This window comes from Bos indicus x Bos taurus, chromosome 8 (assembly GCF_003369695.1).
Source record: "Bos indicus x Bos taurus breed Angus x Brahman F1 hybrid chromosome 8, Bos_hybrid_MaternalHap_v2.0, whole genome shotgun sequence".
NCBI lineage: Eukaryota > Metazoa > Chordata > Mammalia > Artiodactyla > Bovidae > Bos > Bos indicus x Bos taurus.
Genome location: NC_040083.1, coordinates 110,364,824 through 110,379,073, shown reverse-complemented (window position 1 = coordinate 110,379,073; position 14,250 = coordinate 110,364,824). Strand labels below are relative to the sequence as shown.

The following is a 14,250-nucleotide window of genomic DNA, read 5'->3' as shown; positions in this document are numbered from 1 at the left end:
GGTGCCTCTCCTGTGGCAGACGGGGTGTGATCACTGTCTAAGCCCCTAACGTGTTGCGGGGAGGTATGAACAAACTCCTGGGCAAAGCGAGAATCAATGTGTGGGATACAGGGAGGCACCCCGAGTAGGAGTAGGATAGCTAGACTCCTGAGGGCAGCTTCTGCCATGAAGGACTCAGGTAACTGTCAGCAAATCACCTCACTTCTCCAGGCCTCTCTGTAAAGCAAGAATATAGGACTACCTGATCCCAAAGCACCTTCCAGTATTTCCACAACGCTGCTATGCATAAAAGGGCTCGCGTCAAAAACGTATTAATTTGCATTCCAGATTGTCAGTCTACAAAAGAAAGCAATAGAGACACGGTACTCAGTATTGTATCCGCTCTCTTTTGTTTGTTTGTTTTAAATAAACTGGGGACAGAATGTTCAAAAAAACCCAGGTAGAACATGCTTTTGGCTTTATGATGCTGAAGCTGGGTTGGACAAATTCCAAATGTAACTGTGTAGTGCTTATTCATGTGAGAAATTCTTTGCCTTCAAATGCACACTCTCCTGGTTTAAGAAAATGCCAGCACAGCTTCTATATTGAGAGGGTCTCTTTCGTGCATTTAGCTTTTTACAACTTCTCTGTTGTATTCACAAGAAAAGAAAAAAGGATTTCACTTCTCTCCTTCTCTTGGAACAAAATGCCTTTGGGAAGGATTGCTGTCTTTGGCAGCAGGCAAAGGCTTCTTGAAAGGAAGGTTTCTGTTCCATGGTTGAAACAGTCGCCATGGCAACCAGTCATCACGGCTCCAGCAACTTTTCACAGACACTCTCCACTCAGGAGGCCCTTTTCCGTCGTGTTGACAGAGCATTTGCATCTGTGAGCCAGAGTTCTCCACTCTCGGTGACACTCATTCATCCAATCACGGGGATGCTGGACGCCATATTTTCAGTTACACGTTGCCTTATATTTTGTTCCAAATTATTAATTTGGTGAAGAATGGGGTTAAACTTTATACTATTTACATTTTTATGGCAAATATGATATCTCAAACTTGTAATGGGGTCTGCTTTATGCATGCTAGATAAGATAAGATTGGGGAAAGAGAGTCCTTACCACCTCACTAATTGGAATAACAGCTCCCATCTCACTGATACTTACTTTGCAGGGTGAGGTCAGTTCACCTTCTCCCTGTGAAGCTGTCTCCCCAGGCTCTTCCTTTAATCCTGACTCCTCTCCGAAGTTCTACTCTCAAATGTTCAGCTTTCTCTCCCACATCTTGAGGCAGGAATCTAAAATTCAACCTTTGCAGGACACACGCCCATCCAGTCCCTACCCCACCAACTTCTCCTCTTTTATCATTAACTCTGCTTAACTGTAGCAACAGGCCTCTCTGCCTCTCAAAACGAAGTCTTGGAATTATAATTTTAAAGCACAAGTTTATACTTTTTCACAATTAATTTTACAAATAAGAAAATGAGCTCTAGAAAGGGGAAGTAATGTGTAGAAATCTCTCAGAAGAACTGGGATAAAACCTAAGTTTCCTAATTCCCCATTTCAGTATTCTTTTCTCTCATACCAGAGAAGCACAAACAAAATAAATCAAATTGCCCCTGTTACTCCCTCGGCCTTTCTCCTCCGCTTCCCCACAAGCACAATTCCTAGACAAAGGGTAGTCCTTGAAACATTTTTTTAAAGATAAAATATCTATTGTGAAAATTTTAGAAAATAGAGAAAAACATGGGAAAGAAAAGAGATAATCCGTTATGATCTCATCATCCAGAGGAAGTAGCTGCTCACATTTTAGTGTGTTCCTTCCAGTCTGTTTCTGAACATGCTTATCCAGTCTCTTGCCAATATACAGTTAATTTTTTTCTTCGAACATGCTCTGCTAGAGAGAGAATTCGGATGAGAATCAATAGACTTAGGAAGCCCTGAGGCGAACTAGTCGTGCGACCTTGAACAAGTACCTTACTCTCGCCCGCAGTCTCCTCAACTAGCTAATTAAGAGATGGGACTGAATAGCCTTTATGGTCTCCTCCAACTCCAGAATGGTAGCCCACCGAGGTTACTGATCAAGTGAGGAAAGGGTTGGGATAGATGACGCAGAGGTCTCTTTAAACTTCAGAGATTATAACACATGTTATCATAAAGAAGCAAATACTTGGAGACTCAAATTAGCGAGTTAAAGCCTACCAAGGAACAGGGCCTTTCCTTCAAGAATCTTATCCATTTACTTGTTTCATGTCCTCATCTCTACTTTATTTCAGCTACAAGCTCAGCAGTGAGGAATCGTCATCTGGGTCCTCTCACGCGGTGATGGATATCTCTCTGCCTACCGGAGTCAACGCAAACCCAGAAGACTTAAAAGCTGTAAATGTCTTCTCTTAAATATTGTTATGGATACTTGCTTTTATTTACTGCATTATTTTACAAAGCTATTTCCATTCATTCTATGTCACTTTCTTAGACTCTCCCAGAATATTCTTTTCAAACTGATAATCTACCTAAGTTTTTATTTTTCAAAGTGAAACTGAAAAATATTCAGTTTTATATTTATATAAATATTCAGGGGCAAGTATTATGCTTGCACGTACAGAATAGTGTGCGTGCATGTGATGACATGTTCAGACTCTTTCAAGAGGAGGAGCTGCTCTTCACTGTCTTTAAGTAGTGGATTACATCCCCACAGCCTCACATTCCATCACTGGGTGAACGCACTTAAACAGAAAGGTCACGAGTTAAATTTGAGCTCCTCTCTTTGTTCCCTTAGCTTGTGGAACAGGTGGATCAATTATTAACTGACTACGAAATCAAAGATGGGCATGTTATTCTGCAACTGAACTCAGTAAGTTCCACCTCTCACCATTTTTCATTTATTATTACTATTTAACAGCTGCTGCCTAAAATATTTTGAGTCTTTTGTCTCTCATGATTTTCTTAATCTTTGAATTTGTCAGATTCCTTCCAACGAGTTCCTTTGTGTTCGATTCCGGATAATTGAACTTTTTGAAGTTGGGTTTCTGAGCCCTGCCACCTTCACAGTGTATGAGTACCACAGACCAGGTAATCAACTCTAAGGTTTCTTCCGAAGACTGCTCTGTATTTATTATGGAATTTGAAGAAAGGCGCTCGAGGCCTGCAGATTGTATACATTTCTTCTCTCGGGGCTCACTCTACACAAACGTCCCCACTGGGACAACCAGTGGGTGAGCGAGTCCCTCCGCTGCTCCGGCCCTCAGGCTCTTCATGTTTGGAATAGGCGAATGGACTTGACGGCTCCCCTCACACTCTTCGCCTCAAGTCTGTCTTTGGTGCTTACTGTTCCTCTTGCGTTGAAGAGAAGGCCGTTGACCCTACTGTTATTTCCAGTCTTCACAGAGTCAGTGTCCCCTCCGTCCACATTCTCAGCACTTTGCAGAGAGCTCTAGCACAGCGCTTGTCGCGCTGCATCCTGATTGTGTGTTTGCACGTCTTTGTACGCACCCCCAGAACATTCTCATCCTTCTGTCCCAAGCATCTACCCCAGGGTCAGGTACATGCTGCTGCTGCTAAGTCGCTTCAGTCGTGTCCGACTCTGTGCGACCCCGTGGACTGCAGCCCACCAGGCTCCCCTGTCCCTGGGATTCTCCAGGCAAGAACACTGGAGTGGGTTGCCATTTCCTTCTCCACAGGTACATAGCATGTATCAATAAATGATGGATGAATGACCTCTGCGTTTGGTCATTCAGCCACGTCTGATAACTCTCCACTTCTGAAGAGCCCTTTGGTTCACAAGGCAGACAACTTCACTTTGGACAGTTCTACTTGTAACAAAACTCTTAAAGTGAACCAAAACTCTGAGACCCATTCAATCTAGTTTTACTTCTGAAATCATAGATTATGATACTTAGCCTCTCCTTGAAAAAGAACTACACACACACACTCAGCCATATGTGTGTGTTTCTTTTCTCCTCCTGAATAATAGGAAAAAACAATGCTTTTCTGCTCTAGCCTAAACAATTACCAATTGTAATTCTTTCAATAGACTCTTGTGTGACATAATTTATTTCTTCTCATTCATTGAAACACCAAATACTTTCATTCTCAGAAATGAGTATGGAAGAGTAAGATTTCAAGTACAGAGAGGGAGAATATTTTGAGTGTAGAGGGGCCTGTGTTAGGACAGGCAGTTAGTTCATAATTTAACTTTCCTGGGCCTCAGCTACAGAAAGAGGGTTAGGAGTGGGTGATGAAGGAGCCATGGCCGAAATTCACTGACGGGTAAATGGCGTGTCTGCCGGCCACCTCTTCTAACTGCGCTTTCATCGCCACAGATAAACAGTGCACCATGTTTTACAGCACGTCGAACACCAAGCTTCAGAAAGTCTGTGAAGGAGTAACGTGCAAATGTATCGAAGGTAAACTTCGTTTACTGTGTTCAGGCTGTATACTTGTTTAACGCAGCCACTCATAATCTGGGGCTAATCTGGGGGGAGCTGTTTGACAAACTGTCATTTCTCAGAAATGTAATCTCATCTGGTGGAAAGTCATTCCTCGAGCACTGTAAGGCTGCATCGCGACGGCTCCAGAACAACCCGATAGTCCCACTGTGCGGAGAAACACCATCAGGCGGTTGTTGGGTATCGGAAAGACAACATAATGTGACATTCTTCCCTTTTACCTGGTCTTTTTGGTGCAACAGGACCATTGCTTAAGAGAACAGCGGCTCTGGAATGAGCCACTATCTCCTCTCTCCTTCCCCTGGCCCTCCCCAGTTAGAGACGCTCTCCATTCAATTTTTTGCCAATCAAGGCAGCTTTATTGGCCAAAGAAAAGCCCCAGAACTCAACAGTAAACAACTGCGGACTCCATGAGGGTCTGAGTTGATTTTGGTTTTCTTTTGTTTTTCAAAATCCTTAAAATCTACACTTTTTCTAGGCACATATTTCTCCCTCTTACAGCATAAGTCGGTCATCAGTTTGGTTCCTTCAAGAGATTTTTGATTACACTCAAAATGGGAAAATGTCCTCCTTTCTTCAGTGAAGCATATACATTTCTGAAGAGCTCAATGTGGAGTGACTACCCATTCTAAGTCCCGTGTTCAAGATTTTGGTTTTTTTGGTTTTGGTTTTGCTTTGCATATTGTTTCACTTTATGGAAGAGGAGAAAATGGGGACAGGTCTTAGGAATCTGATATTTGTAAGATTATATTGGATTGTCTCAGGGCAGATGAGGAAAAACTGTGTTTACTCCCAAAGGTGTCCGTTCCTTATGTTAACCTAACTCGTGCCGTCTTTCACAAAATCCAGCTGACTGTGGGCAAATGCAGGCAGAATTGGACCTGACAATCTCTGGAGCTACTAGAAAGGAAACAGCATGTAAACCGGAGATTGCATACGGTAAGTTGGAAAGTTTAATATATAGTTCCGTTAAACATGACATTTTAAGAAAACTTGATCAGTTAGGAAGATCTACAATTTTGCACAGTGATTACGTAGATGCAACATTCCATGTGCTCCCTTGAAGGAAAATGTCATCAATTTTCAGCATTAACATGCAAAGTTATTTATCCTTCAGCAAAGAAATATGATTTTCATTAAAAATGATGGGAGTGAGGTACACACACAGCCAAAACATTTTATTCCACCAGGCTCCATTGAATTAAAAGTGCTAAAACATAGTCAAAGAGAACATGTGAGAAGCCGCAGAGGTATATGATTTCGCTCCTGCATTCTTCCGGTTGATGGAGCAGAGACAGAAACAAAGATGGTTTGGGGGTCTGAGTGTTTTTCAAACTCCCTCCAAAGACAAGGTAAAAGTGTCAGTACTAAATAATTGTTAATATATCACAATTGCAATCCACATTTGAGACTCTCTTCATCTCAAAAGGAGAATCTCCTTCTTGTCATCCAGATCTCAGAGCTAAATCAAATGCCCGAGTAGAGTTGCAGACACAAGCTCCTCATAGAATTAGATCCTTTGTTTTCTACCTATAGCTTCCAATGTTTACTTCTGTCTTTTTTAAGAAAAAGAGAACGAACAGATAGTACACTATTTCAAGTTTTTCTTGACAGCTGGTAGGAGGGCTTTTATAAATAAATAAATAAGCACAGTGCTGTTCACGGAGCCTTTCCTGTTTACCAATTGTTTTCGTATATGGTCTCTCATTGGTGTCCCATGAGCCTCCTTGGAGGTAACAGTGAAGAAACTGAGGCTCTGAGAGACGCAATAATTTGCTCAAAGTCATGCAGGAAGTAAGTAATAGAACCAGGACACATTCTGGTCTCCAGTATTATTTCCAGTAGGTAACACTGAATTGTATTAATGGAAATAACAGCCATGAGAATGACTCTTGTGTGGCTCATGATCTTTCCTTCCTTCAAATTCATCTTGAGTTTTAAAAAATGCTAAAAACTTGCCTAACGCAGCCAAGACCCACTGCAACTTTTAAAATATACTAAGACTTGAAGAGAATTCTATATTGTTTTAACAATTTTCCCCTAAAATTTAGATCCAAATTATTTCTTTCCATGATAATAGAACAATTTTAACTCTTAAATTAAAAAAAAAAAATCTGTTTTAACACAGAGAGTACATGCAATCAGGATCTAGTTTACCACATTCAAGAAAAAGCTTAGCAGGCTTTTTTGGAGCTACAGGTTAATGATGGAATCACAGAATAGAAACAAAATTAAACGGTCCTTCACTCCGCCTATGCCTACAGTAGGTTCATTGCCCTTATCTACTATAAATAATTAAGAATCTGAAATTCAGGACATTGTTTAAGCCACTAATTTACACAGCCTTTGGTTCTGCCACACTGAGTTCGTTCACTGAGCTTTAAGTCTTACTAGCTAGATGCTGCTGCAAAGTCGCTTCAGTCGTGTCCAACTCTGTGCAACCCCATAGATGGCAGCCCACCAGGCTCCCCCGTCCCCGGGATTCTCCAGGCAAGAACACTGGAGTGGGTTGCCATTTCCTTCTCCAATGCATGAAAGTGAAAAGTGAAAGTGAAGTCGCTCAGTTGTGTCCGACTCTTGCTAGCTAGCTAGGATCTCAAAAATGAACAAAAAATTTTAGGTCATTCACTTTAACCCCAAAGAAAGCAAGAACAAGAGGAATTTTTCTCAGGTCACAAAGAAGAGATGGGTCTCTTCAAGCTGGTCGTTTCAGACGCGAAGTCAAACATACCATAGGTTAAAAATTGATGCCTGAATGAACGGAAGTGAGACTGTATCATATCAAATAGCTGCCAATCCAAACAAAGATCAAAACCAATAAAAGCCGTCGAGGCATGGAGGTGAGGAAACATGGAGACTCCTACGACAGGTCAGAGTGATAGATACAGGACCCCTCTGTGGGCATGCAGAGAAGGAAGAGGCTCTTCGTCTTGAAAGATCAGAATCGGAACTTTACATCTAAGGTTTATTTTGTTTTGTGTGTTTTTTAAAATTTAATATTGCTCTTACCCTAATCAGCCTGTTCTGTAACAGTGGGCAGAGTGACTCTGACTCTAAGCAGAGTGATCCCTTAGAATCATGGCCAGAAGAATCTCGCTGGGAGTGCTGGGAAGCCTTCTTGGAAGAAATGAGATTTACCACAGGGTGCCCATAAGAGCTTGCCACACCTCATTTTTTGTTTGTTTGACAGACTCTGGCTTCTATTGGACATAGAATGTTGTAATAAGCATAAATTATTGTGTGTGTGTGTGTTTTTTACCAGCTTATAAAGTTGAGATCGTAGCTGTCACTGAAGAAAATGCTTTTGTTAAGTACACGGCAACTCTCCTGGATATCTACAAAGCTGGTAAGAATTCATTCATTAGTTCTTTCGTTCAACAAATATTTGGTCCTTACTATGTGGCAGGCATTATATTAGACACAAAGGATATAGCTTGAATACAGCCAGAGCTCCTGCCTTCATAAAGTTTATATTCTATTCGAGGAGACACATTTTTTTTAAAAAGGAAATGGACAAAATAAACAATCAGAAAGTATAAGTGCTGTATTTGAAACAGACATGAGTTAATAAGGGAAATACCTTCAGAGTAATAACAGATGGCATCTTTTAGGAAATGCTATTAAGAGTTAGCTATTCTTAAAGGCGAGAGTAGAGGGAATCAGATGGGCAGGAGCTGGGTCGTACCAGGGTTTATAAGGCAAGGTGAGAAATTTGGATTTTATTCTAGAAGTTCAAAGGGTAGCTAATAAATGGTTCTAGGTGGGCAAGGAACGTTTTCTGAAGATGAGGTATCCTGTCATGTTAATTTTGTCCCTGTCATGATTAAAAAAATAAATAAATAAATAAATAAAAATCATTCTGGCTGCAATTGAAGGGAGCGAGAGTTGGAAGAGGAAAACCAGTTAGGAGCATCTATGAAGTGCAGAGCCTTGGCTCAGAGGCCACATGAGTCTTGATAGGCTAAATGAGCTCTAGTAACCAATACAATAAAATGAATTCATATGGAAATAGCACATAAAACAATGGTTTAAAATATGTTCCCTTTTATTCCCTAAGTAAGATGACCTACAAATATTATTAAATTGCTTGTCAAATGATGTAAATGGTAAAAACAAATGATTCATTAAATCATATTTAACTCCAAATAAGTTTTTGTTGGTTTGTTTGTTTTATTTAGAAATTGTCATTTTGTTTGACTCACTGTAGGGGGCCTCTGTTTGAGCTTTGATTTGGCAACAAGAAACCACATCAAATTTTTCCAGTTATGTCTCTACTGAATTGATAGTCATTACATGACATCTAGCTTCAAAAAGTACTTTCTGCTAACAGCGACAGTATTGTGCAAAGTACAGAACCCTTTCTCAGTTCTGCTAAACTAGCAGTACTTACATTCAAATGTTTCTCATCTTTACGATACCACCTAACATTTCCAGGTATTTAATATCGATTATCAGCTAAATTATAAAAGCAATTTATTGAAATGTCATGTTTAATTTTCCTAATTTTCTTAATTTTTATTCCCCTTCAACCCTCCGAGTTTTACAAAACATACTTGATGAAGTTTCAGGATTCACGTTTTAAAAACCTTAAAAGTTCATCCATTTTTGCTTTTGTCACTAAAAACAAAAACACTTTCATACAATCAGCTTTTCTGTGGACATTTTGTTTTATGTCAAATGGCATACCATTCTTCACTTTGTAACAACTCTTGCTTTATTTTCATATTTCCTTTACTTATTTTTATATGATCAGTTTTGCCATTCATTAATCTTTCAGCTTATTAAGGCTGAGATATTTTGTCTTGAATATCTAAATATTGACATAATTGCTAGAATATCATACACAAATCACTAATGTATATATATGTATGTGTGTATGTTTGTATATATATACACACTTTCTAAGTGTTTACTCCTGTGTCTGTGACTATCAGACGATGTGGTTTATAAACTACCGTTGCAGTTTTAGCACTGTTGGCTGCCTTTCAAAATGCCAGTATTTTTCCAATTTTTATTATTGCAATTTTTGAAGTCTCCACACTATTTCTTTATTCCGTCTAGTGTATATTAGGTATATGGTAGTAAATATCAAATTTATGAAAACAATATTTAAAGTGATTCTTGTTTGCCTTGTTTCTTTCATCGCATTATCCGGAGATGCTTGACTCAGAAGGTGCCAAACTGAAACAGCTGTAAATTTCAGGATTTTTGCTAAAGTCCCAGATTTCTCCCTGACATTACATTTGTACCAATAAGGTGTTCTTATAAATATTTCTCATTGACACCTTTTTTCTCAGTTTGATATGTTGTCCTTTCTGTGCTTTGAGTTCAACACAACCCATGAAGCCATCTTCAGAGCCTCTAATTTTTTAAGTTATTTAAAACATGTTTTATATTCAATAGTTGATTTTCTAGGAAATGATTGAACTTTTACTACCTCATGTATATTTCTCAAAAGCTGTGTTCTCATTTCAGCAGGTAAGAAATTCCGCTGTAAGTGGGGCCCTAACTCTAAGCCGTGGTGCTCGGCTCATTCCTTTTTTCCTTTTGAAATGCTATCAAGTATTTCAAATCTGAAAGTGTTTATTTTTAATCATACACTAGAGTTTAAAATTCTAGTAATACTTTCCAAATTTTTCTTTGCTTGATCGACACTCTGACAGTTTTTTCTGACTTTTACTATTCCAAATGTTTCACTGTGTGAAGTTGATTTGTGACGGTGGCTCACTGATGATCACAAGTGTTCTTTATTTGTAACGTGATTTTGCCATTTTGACAAAATAGGTAAGCACGCTTAGCACTCTGATCTTTTCACAACCCAATTTTCAAGCACTTTTGCAACTGACATACGTATCATAAGCAATAAGACATTCCTATTTTTACCAAAATAATCAAGTTTTTTTCATTCCAGAAATACAAATTACTTATTTTGTATCAATTATTGCCTAGTATCAAAAGATATTCCAGACTGTTCTGAACTTCGTGCAGAATCATGATTCCCAAGCTGTAGTTCTTTATCGCTATCATTTCTTCTCTGTTCTGTCCGTTCAGAAGACTCATGTTTATGACATTTAAAAGGAAATGTTAAGAAAGTTTTGCATAGTTTGTTATCTTTTCATTCTGGCTCTTCATTTTTAACATATATAGATTTTTAATTTATATAAAATAGCAAAACACCACACATTTACCACTTACACAAGAAGTGCCGCTAAAAAGAAGCCAAAATAAGAACTAAACTACTTTGAATCAAGGGCAACTATGTAGTTCAAGGATAATGATGTTATTATCCTGTGACCGGTGTTTCTCCTAAAACACAGGTGAGGATATAAATGAAAAAAAGATGAGTGATTGTTGAAACTGAGGTTAATTATTCTCCCTTCTGAATATGCTTGACATTTTCCATAACAAAAGGTTTTTAAAAATAATAAGACGCCCCACAGTAACACAGCTTACCGTGACAGGGGCTGACTTGGCAGATAGTGCTGGGAAGCTTGCTTGAATGTTGCTGCAGTGGGAAGTCATGTATGCAGGGTCCCCAGCAGAGCCTCAGAACATTAGCTTGAACTAATGTGGGTACACTGTAATTTATTTTACTAATTAAAGTTTACCACTCGTGCAGTTTCTATTATGTGCTATTTAGCAACAGTTTCAGAAGTTTTTCAGGATTTAATAATTAGGATGACTCAGCCAGAGTTTAATAACTGGATACCAGTCCTGAATATATAGCAATGAATGCCCTGGCCTGGCCTCAAGAAGTTTCCAGCCTAGCAGAGAAGTCAGGCATGTGGAGGGAAACATGACGATAGAAACTCAAGTGTAATGGGGATGAGGAGAAAATATGTACTTAGGACACAGAGCATCAGGGAATATTTCCTGAATACTGGGAGGATTGAAGACGTCTTTAGAGGTGGCTGAAAGAAAGAAAGTGAAAATCGCTCAGTCGTGTCTGACTTTTTGCGACCCCATGGAATAGTTCATGGGATTCTCCAGGCCAGAATACTGGAGTGGGTAGCCGTTCCCTTCCCCAGGGGATCTTCTCAAGCCAGGGATCAAACCCAGGTCTACCACATTGCAGGCGGGTTCTTTACCAGCTGAGCCACTAGGGAAGCCCCTCAACTCTGGAAAGGTTCTGCTAATTCCTGGTTCCAATGAAATAATGACAAGCACTTTAATAAACCTCACAGCAGTTCTGCAGGGTAGGTTTTACTGTGAAGCCCATTTTGGGGATGAAGAATCTGAGCCTCATTTGTTCAGGTACACAGCTAGGAAGTGGCAGAGCCGGGGTTTAGCTTGGGGAGCCTGATCCCAGAGTCTGAAGTCTTAACCACAGGGACAGTGCCAATAGCCATTAGCCTGTTGATGGAAATTTACACTGAATAATGAATAGCCACGAGGAACAGGAATGCTCAAATGAGTTGAAAACTGTGACATGTGATAACCTTGCTGTGTGTCTCTCAGGAGAAGCTGCTGCTGAGAGAGACGCTGAAATCACCTTCATTAAAAAGACAAGCTGCTCCAGCGCCAGTCTGGAAAAAAGAAAACAGTACTTAATCATGGGTAAAGAGGCCCTGCAGATAAAACACAACTTCCGTTTCAAGTAAGCCACCTGTACTTTGGAGTCTCTGATCTTCCATCCAAAACTGAGTGCAATTTATTCTTAAACCCGCTACATGTTTCTTTCGTGCCCTGCTGTTAACCAACAGACCATTAGGAGCCTACATGTAATAATGTGAGCTTAAAACAAAGAACGCCTCAAAACCACCAGGGTAGCTGAGGTCTCGCTGACGATAAACCAACTGAGTGCCCAGGTCTGACGATTAATCTGGGCTCACTCATCGACTCCCCCTTTACCGCATCTGCCCTCTCAGTCCTCAGACTGTTCTGTTTGTAAGGAGGACAGTGTTTGGATACATGTTTTATTATCTGTTTTTTGAAAAATAGACATTGAAACAGATGTTGTTCATGCCTTTAACCATGGGAGCCCCGAGCAGCTCATGATCTCCAGGGTTTGTGGACCTTCCCAAGGAGATGCCAGTTCAGAGGAGTTTGGCCAAAAGCCTGACCCCTGGGCACCTGAGCAGCTTGGCTCAATTGAACTCAGCTCTTCTCTATCTGTGGCCACCATCACAAGTGATTCATTTGCATTATTCCTCGGCAGGTACGTCTACCCGTTAGATTCCTCGACCTGGATTGAATATTGGCCTACAGACTCCAGGTGTCCATCGTGCCAGAGATTTTTAGCGAATCTAGATGAGTTTACTGAAGACATCTTTTTAAATGGCTGTGAAAACGCCTAAAGGTCAGCTGCATCCAGTTTGCACTATGGACTCCTGTTGTTGAAGTTTCTTCTTTTTTTCCCCCAACATTCACAGCTGGTCTTATTTGGAAAGTTCATTCTATTTAGAATGGGGGACACTTGCTTTTATTAGAGAACAATTTAAGAGCAGTAACTCTCCGAAACAGCATGTCCTTCAGGGGGCCTGGAGACAGACACTCTTTCCAAGGTTACTGGACACCAGAAGCAATAAATCGGAACCCTCCTGAAACCTACCGCTCAGGAATGCTTGCCGGGGACAAAGAATAGCCCCACTGAAATGTAGTTTCTTACAAAAACATGGCCTTTGCTTGAAAGAAAATACCACGGAACAGAAAACCGATCATTAAAGCCTGACTTTGCTTTCAAAATGTGCGAAAAAGCGTGTTATTTTATGCTAGGTCAGCAGCAGCTGCACAAAGACAGGCAAATTGAGAAAGGTGCAGAAGGCCGCCCCTCAAAGCCCTCAGCAACCTGAGAAGGTAGGAGCCTTGTCCTGGCCGCCTCCCTTCCTGTTGCCTCTCTGTACCCCCATGCGGATGCCCTACTCCCCTCCCCACCCTCCCAGCGCCTACTCCTTCCCCCTGGAACTTGCTCTCCTGGAAGGCAGGCCCCCGGGCAGCCACCTGTTGAGGAGAAACCTAGTGGAAATCCAGACACCTCTGCTCTTGCTCCAGCCAGGTCTCTGAGCCTCCCTTCCGGATTTATTAATGAGGATTTCTAACAGCAGGCTCGTTTGTAAGTGATACTCTACAGCACTTTAGATCTTATGGAAGAGTGCTCATATTTATTCCCATTTAATGTCTCCAGAATCTCATGGAGTACGAGAATTATTATTGCCCCCATTCCACGAAGACTTGGAGGCTAAGGACCCAAAGGGCTTTGAGGATGAGGAATTTGAGGCTCAGAAAAGGAAGCAATTTGCCCAGCCTAGTAAGGGCGAGAGTGGGAGACCAAACCCCAAGGCTTGCTCACAGTCCAAACACCTCCCTCTTCCACTTCACTGCCCCATCCCATCGCTTGTCAGGTTTGATTTCCTAAGAGCAAGGCAGGACGCAGGTGGAGTGTCTTTCTTCCTTAGCTATAGTTTAACCAGCCCCGCTGAAGTGTCACAAGGAAACAAACCCTGGATGGAATGGCAGCAGTGACTGAAATGCATCCCGTTTTTGAGAAACCCGCGCCTTACCAGTTAGCCTCACGAAGCTACACAAGGCCTTGCACTGTGCCTCGTAAGTTAAACTAAGATTTTCCAGCTTCAAGGAACTAAGGATTTATTTTTGTAAATGTCAGAACTCACGTTGAAGGCACTCCCTTGGCAAAAACAACCCTTGTGTCCAATATGCCCCAACTCGCTGCCAACAAGGGGTGAGGGGCCCCCAGAGCAGGTCTGCGGCGCCTCCGGTCACCTTCTTGCTGAAGGCCGGGCGTCAGGACCTCTGCAGTAACCTCCCCGCGGCCCCAGCATCTCCGCCTTCTCCTTGAGCACTGTTTCAAGTAGGTCGGCCACGG

The 14,250-nt window shown here is 41.1% G+C and overlaps 1 protein-coding gene across 1 annotated transcript in view; it reads left to right on the top strand.

Moving 5' to 3' along the window:
• C5 (complement C5) overlaps positions 1-13,112 on the top strand; it is a 117,044-nt gene extending 103,932 nt beyond the window's left edge. Inside the window, exons 34-41 of the mRNA XM_027550679.1 lie at positions 2,256-2,358; positions 2,759-2,833; positions 2,946-3,051; positions 4,302-4,385; positions 5,277-5,366; positions 7,690-7,773; positions 11,886-12,024; positions 12,586-13,112. Of these exons, the coding sequence (XP_027406480.1) occupies positions 2,256-2,358; positions 2,759-2,833; positions 2,946-3,051; positions 4,302-4,385; positions 5,277-5,366; positions 7,690-7,773; positions 11,886-12,024; positions 12,586-12,724 (820 nt within the window). The 3' untranslated portion in view covers positions 12,725-13,112. The remainder of the gene's footprint in view (positions 1-2,255; positions 2,359-2,758; positions 2,834-2,945; positions 3,052-4,301; positions 4,386-5,276; positions 5,367-7,689; positions 7,774-11,885; positions 12,025-12,585) is intronic.
• The last annotated feature ends 1,138 nt before the right edge of the window (positions 13,113-14,250 follow it).